The 5,812-nt window shown below is 57.5% G+C and overlaps 1 protein-coding gene across 1 annotated transcript in view; it reads right to left on the bottom strand.

Moving 5' to 3' along the window:
• Window positions 1–1,462: 1,462 nt before the first annotated feature.
• LOC109515147 (venom phosphodiesterase 1) overlaps window positions 1,463–5,812 on the bottom strand; it is an 8,471-nt gene continuing 4,121 nt past the window's right edge. Inside the window, exons 14-25 of the mRNA XM_019868744.1 lie at window positions 5,010–5,127; window positions 4,798–4,925; window positions 4,642–4,711; window positions 4,476–4,563; window positions 4,225–4,397; window positions 3,846–3,900; window positions 3,605–3,759; window positions 3,052–3,178; window positions 2,906–2,983; window positions 2,387–2,519; window positions 1,929–2,085; window positions 1,463–1,643 (exon numbers count right to left, since the gene is read on the bottom strand). Of these exons, the coding sequence (XP_019724303.1) occupies window positions 1,473–1,643; window positions 1,929–2,085; window positions 2,387–2,519; window positions 2,906–2,983; window positions 3,052–3,178; window positions 3,605–3,759; window positions 3,846–3,900; window positions 4,225–4,397; window positions 4,476–4,563; window positions 4,642–4,711; window positions 4,798–4,925; window positions 5,010–5,127 (1,453 nt within the window). The 3' untranslated portion in view covers window positions 1,463–1,472. The remainder of the gene's footprint in view (window positions 1,644–1,928; window positions 2,086–2,386; window positions 2,520–2,905; window positions 2,984–3,051; window positions 3,179–3,604; window positions 3,760–3,845; window positions 3,901–4,224; window positions 4,398–4,475; window positions 4,564–4,641; window positions 4,712–4,797; window positions 4,926–5,009; window positions 5,128–5,812) is intronic.

A 5,812-nucleotide genomic window follows, 5' to 3' on the forward strand; every position in this document is an offset into this window, starting at 1 on the left:
AGAAGACCCCCGACCGACCGACCGCCCCCCGACCCCCGACAGACGCGACGCAACCAACCGGCGGACGCCGGCGGGAGGGATGCCCGCCGCCGTCAGACAGCCGACCGCCTGACCTACCGATGCGCGACTAGCTTACAGCGGACCCAGCGACCCCCGACCCGACACAGCACACCCGAGCGAAACAAAAAGACGCCTAACCGAGAGACGGCCCTCAAACTGACGCCACCCTGCGCAACTGACCGAAAGACAAAAACCGGGTACAAGCTTCAAACTCTTCCTTTTGGTGTTCATTCAACGTTAAGACGAGAGCGTCGTGGAACCGAGTTCTCTCGCCTGCCGTGCCCGATTGTGTCCAAATCCAGTGAAAGCACGCGTGCGTTTGACTCCTGAACTTTTTGCTCGGTCTGACGTCAGCACCTTTGTCGTCGTCGGTCCCTGCGGCGCGGCGCGGCTCCCGGGTTTGACGCTGCGCTGCGCTCAGGTAACATCGTCCGTCTCCCGGCTTTTATTTAACACATGCAACAAAATAACAAAAGGCACCAGTAAAGGACTTTGCCGTGTGGAGTGAACTCTTTTGTCATTTCCAATTTGTCAGCTCACTTTTCAGGAAAAAAAATAATTTCAAAGGCTCAGCGTTTCCTTTTTTTTTTTTTTCGTTTTGTTGAAATTGACCTCTTTTGCATCGTCTCTTTCAAACAGAGGGACGGGGTTTCATTTTGAAATGATCATCAAAACGGAAATTTAGGAGGGATGGGCGCACCCGAAAAGGCAATTAGCAATATTAAGTAAAAGAGTTTTTACGTCGCCTGAAATTCGATTGTTTCACGTGTCTGTGTTGCTCGGGGTGAAGCCGACGCTGCGGTCTGAATTGAACCACTTCCGATTTGCGAGCGCACAGAAGCTGAGCAAGTCGGGCAAAGCGCTCCCGCCACAGACACAAAAAGTGTTTGTGTGAAAAACGAGTTGATTGATTGATTGATTTCGTCACTGATTTGACGCGGGAGGAGGCAAATTCGGCAGCACGCGCACTTGAAACGGAACGAAAGACGAGACAAGGCAAGAATGGTCCTACCTGAGGTCCGCGAGCGCCAAATGGCTTGCCAGCGAGTGGCACGTCCAAAGGCTCCTTTTGACACCAAAGCACCCTTAGTTTGCTCCATCGACGGTTCCCTTGCGCTAAGGTGAATTTAGTTTTGCCAGAAAAACAATACTATCAAACACACAAAACCGCCCTGCGTTCACGTTTCATCGTTCAGGGACCGCTTCTGAACGTGACAACAAGAGGAGGGAATACACTGGTGGTAAATCACCAACCGAAACATCGCAACTCAGAATCACCGATCCTCCTTATGTTCATTGGGAACTTTAATGGGGAGGGGGTCTCGTCTTTCCCTCCTCCCGTTTAACGTCGAATAAACCAGAACGTGTTGATGCTTTTTGTTTTTTTTTTTTTTTTAATTCATCCTCCACATTCATGGCTTCGGAGTGGCGGCCGTGGGGCGGGTCTTGAGCCGCAGCAGCTCAGGCATCGGTCGCTGACTCTCCTGGTAGAAGTCCAGTCCCGTGATCCACTCCACATCTCGTACTCGGGCTTGATGGAACCAAATGTGATCCTCCACCCAAGAGGCTTCGTCTTCGGCGCTCTGTTGAAGCAAATTCATTTGAACTTTCGCAACGGCAGACAAACGGAACGAGCCGGGAGAGTGACAACCCGATGACTGTTGCGTACCGAGGTAGCGAGGGTTTGACCAACTTTTTGGTCTCGTTTGGCATAGAGCAGCCTGATCGCCTCAAGCGTGAAAAGGGGCTCGCCAAGATCTATCGCTAATAACGATGACTTGTACAGCCTAGCAGCCTGAGAATAACATCGACGCGCGAGCATACAAGAGCGTCAGATCTGGCGTGCGCGTTGGGAAGTGAGGCGCTACCTTGCAGCTCTCGGAGTTGTCCGGCCGGTGAGGCAAGAGAAAGGCCACGGCGCGCAGCGGTCCGTCACATTCTCGGAGCGGTCGGCTGGCGTTCCGGCAGCTGGTCAGCACGACAAAGTAATGCGTGGGCACCGACACGTTGCTCGGCGTCGCCCACCTGGAAGACACCGCGTGGCGTGAGCGTACAGGCCGACGGTTGGCCTTCGCCGCTGCCACGAGCGCAAGGGAGCCCAGGGGACCAAGAGTGGACCGGGACGCCCTGCGCCATTGGCGTTTCGACCGGAACGCCACCATTTCACAAATATTCTTCATGCTATGTCAACAATTTGAATGACAATTTTGAACCATATCGCCGCACTTTTTGTTCTTTTAACATTTCAAAATGGTGCAGCCCTCAAGTCCGTTTTAAAAGGGAAACGCGGTCCCCGTTTGGGCCCCCCGCCCTGGGCTGCTCTTACCTCCCGATGAGCTCGGGCCGGTCATGGCGTCCGTCGTGGTCGTAGTCGAAGGCGGGGCCCGTCAGCACGTTGATGCCGTTGTAAACGGCCGCGTATTTTTTGAGCAGGGTGCCGTGGAAGTAGGCCCAGATCCCTGAAGACACGACGCAAGTCCAACATGACAAGTGAAATATTCTCGTTCGCCCAAAACGAACTACTACAACAGCATACAGAGAAATTTGCAGCAGGAGCAAAATGTAGGGCCGGGACAGAACAACGGTCATCCTCGGTCTAATGGCCGACGTCACGTTCCGGAGCGCCCGGCAGCAGACGGGCCGTGATGCTGTCGTTTCCAAAAAATATTTTCCATTTTGGCGCAGACGCTTCAACGGGGCGTTCTTTTTGTTCGCCGCATTGCGAAAGGCGGATCAGCTCCGATGAACGGGCACCGCGGCGGACGCTGACGCCGTCGGTCGAAGCTAGCGGCCGGCGCGCTAGCAACGCCGAGGGCTCGGCACGCGACAAGCGGCCGGTACGTACTGTGGAACTGAAGGTACATGGGCACCAAGTGGCTGCTGAGCAAGGCGTCGCGTCGCTCCGCCTCCTCCGGGATCAGACCTGCAATATCGCAGGAAGGTCATCCAAGGCCGCTCAAGGTCACGGCGTAGCAGGTGGCCGACGCGTACCGGGCGGGTACAGGAAGGCCGGGCGGAAGTCGCCGTACTCGTCGCAACGGCGACTGTCGGCCGGAGGAATTCGGACGTCGGCCCGCAGGCAGTTGGTGGCGACGGGCGGCAGCGGCTCCGAGTTGCTCTACCAAAAGAAGGGTGGGGAAAACCCGTCGGCACGTGTGGCAAGTAACCAAGTACGAGGGGTGCTTCGCCTTTGGGCTCAGCTCCCCTCTTCTCCGCCGCAGAACCACGCGGATGGAGTCTTCGAGGCAGCAGACACTGGCCCGGACCCTCGCCCGGGATCTGGCACTCCATTCATGAGGAAGACCCCGTTTTAACCTTATAACGTGAAATCGATCACGTCGGAACATGAACTTAATCGTGCGATCATGTGACGGTGAACTTTTTTCACTTGTGTGCGGCGGCAGCAATACGCTTGGGTTCATTTCCGACTTCTTTCCTGTGACCGAAGGAGATGAAGCGGTACTGAAAGTCCAGACTTGAGAGTACTTTTGCTAGCTGCGGCGGCGACAACTAAGCGAGCGAGTCGTTCTGCCGGCGGGCGTACCGGCACGTCCACGCTGAAGGAGCTCCACAGCGCCATCTTCAGGTCAGCGCTGTAGGCGCTGACGAACGCCTCCTGGTGGAGGATGCAGTAACGCTCCCCGTGCCGCAGCGAGCGGGGCCGGCCGAACATCAGGTGTTTGCGCCGCGCCGCGTCCTCTACGGCAATCAGAACGGGCGGAAGGTTCATTTGCGCAAAGGCGGCGGCCGGACGCCGCGGCCCGACACGCGCGAGGCGGGCTCACCTTGAGCGGACGTCATGTTGAGGCGACGGTTGGCGGCCGTGACGTCGTCTGCGTTCTGAGGAGGAACACCGGCGGACAGCAGAAAGCATGACAACAGTTCCCAGTAACGCCGGAGACGCTTACGGTCACCACAATGACGACGCCGACGGTGTTCCGAGCAGTCCCAATAACGGTAATAGAAAGGGTAACGGTCAGCGCTTCAGACACAACATCAGGGTGGTATCGGTGAGCCGCATGCCACGGAACAGTAACATGCACAATCCCAGGCGCAGGATCCGGAACAGGCCCGGTCAGACAAACTGTAACCGGGTCAGGAAGTGTGACAGAAACAATGACGGCGCCAAGGCGGTAAGCGTAACGGACGGACGCAGGCACGCACCATGTGGGCACAGGAGCAGGCCAGCGGGTCTTGCGGCTGCAACGTGTCGAGGCGGCACTCGCCGGGCGCGTTCCGCTCCGGCGGGGCCAGCGGGGTGTAGAAGGGCCGTCGCAGCAGGTGGTTCAGGCTGCCGTGCGTCCCATTGTTGGCGGCCGGCGAGATCTGCAGCACGTCTGCGGTCCAAAAGTCACAAGGGCTCGTAAGGGCGGCGCTGTTGCAAAGGAGGCGGCGCGCCGGCAGCGAGGACTGACCGCACATGAGGTTGTAGAGCTCGATGTTGGAGAAGGGCTCCGCTTCCGTGCCGGAGGCAAACTTTGGTCCGTGGGCGACAAACATGGCCTGGTGGGAAGGAACAAAGCGGCCACGTCGGCGCGTGACGTTAGCCGGCCACGCTGGAGCGCGACGGTTGGGACTCACGTGCATGCTGGCCACATCGTTGTCGTAGCCGTGCTGGCCGCCGGAGCAGAAGCGCAGCGACCCCGGAAGCCTGAAAGCAGAGTGGGGCGCTGATGAGGGGCTGCGCGGCGGCGACGGCGGCGGCGGCGGCGACAGTCGGAGGCGTGAGGCGACCACCTCTCCAGCAGCCATTTGGGCTCCACCAGCACGTTGACGTCTTCGATGCGACGGCTGTTGGCGAAGTGAAGCCGTTTGGGAAGGTGCCACTTGAGGTACGGCCGCAGCTTCTGCGTCGCACTTTTGCACTGGCAAAACGGCAGCGGACGCAACGTCGCATCTCCTTCGTGCTCAACACGACGTGCCGCGTGCTATGTGCAATACATGCTTACCGTCATGTTGGCGACAAGGCCGGCAGCATCCACTGAAACACACAACACACACACACGACTGATCCTGGTTCCTCTGCTGTTACTAGTTGGGGGAACTGGAACTGGTTCTGTTCCTGTTCAGTTCATATCAGAGCTGGAGTTACTGCTTATTTTCCTCTTCCCTTAACTAATTGGGGTACAAATGCAAATTTGCGGTACTAGTGTGACAGGAATGTTGGAACGGCGAAGCGTGGGATGTACAATGAACATGGGTGGGGGCGGGGCACTGCGTCGTGTGAAAGCGCACTCTCTGGAGAGTTGGGATCCGCCGCTTAAAAGGGTAAACGAAGAGCAACGCGGATTTTCTCGACGAGAGGCCCAGCGCTAGCATTTCAAAATTCCGTTCCTGGCCCCGTTACTAGGGAGGCTAACTATTGTGATCCTGTTCCTGGTCCCGGATAGGTTGTGTGTGACTGCTCCTGCCGTGGTGCCCTGGATCGTCCCTCTCATGGGAAAAAAAAGGCGAAGGCCGAACAAACGGGCCAGAGGACGAGTTCTCTGAAACCAAGGAGAGCCGCAAGAGAGTGAAAAGCTGCATGCGAGGAGACGGTTGCCATCCAAGCGGCCTGGCGTCTGCAAATAAGCGCCTGACCTTTTCTCAAGCGCAAACACCAATAAACGTCGTCGTCTTTTCCCGTTGACGCGACTGGTGCCCGGGAAAGGCACGTTTTGGAATGCTGCCTTCTCAGAGAGAGAGAGAGAGAGAGACGCGAGCAGGGAGGGGGCAGAAGCAAGGACAACCCCCCCCCCACCCCCGCCGCCCT

The sequence above is a fragment of the Hippocampus comes genome, unplaced genomic scaffold (assembly GCF_001891065.2).
Source record: "Hippocampus comes isolate QL1 unplaced genomic scaffold, H_comes_QL1_v1.1 scaffold225, whole genome shotgun sequence".
Lineage (NCBI taxonomy): Eukaryota > Metazoa > Chordata > Actinopteri > Syngnathiformes > Syngnathidae > Hippocampus > Hippocampus comes.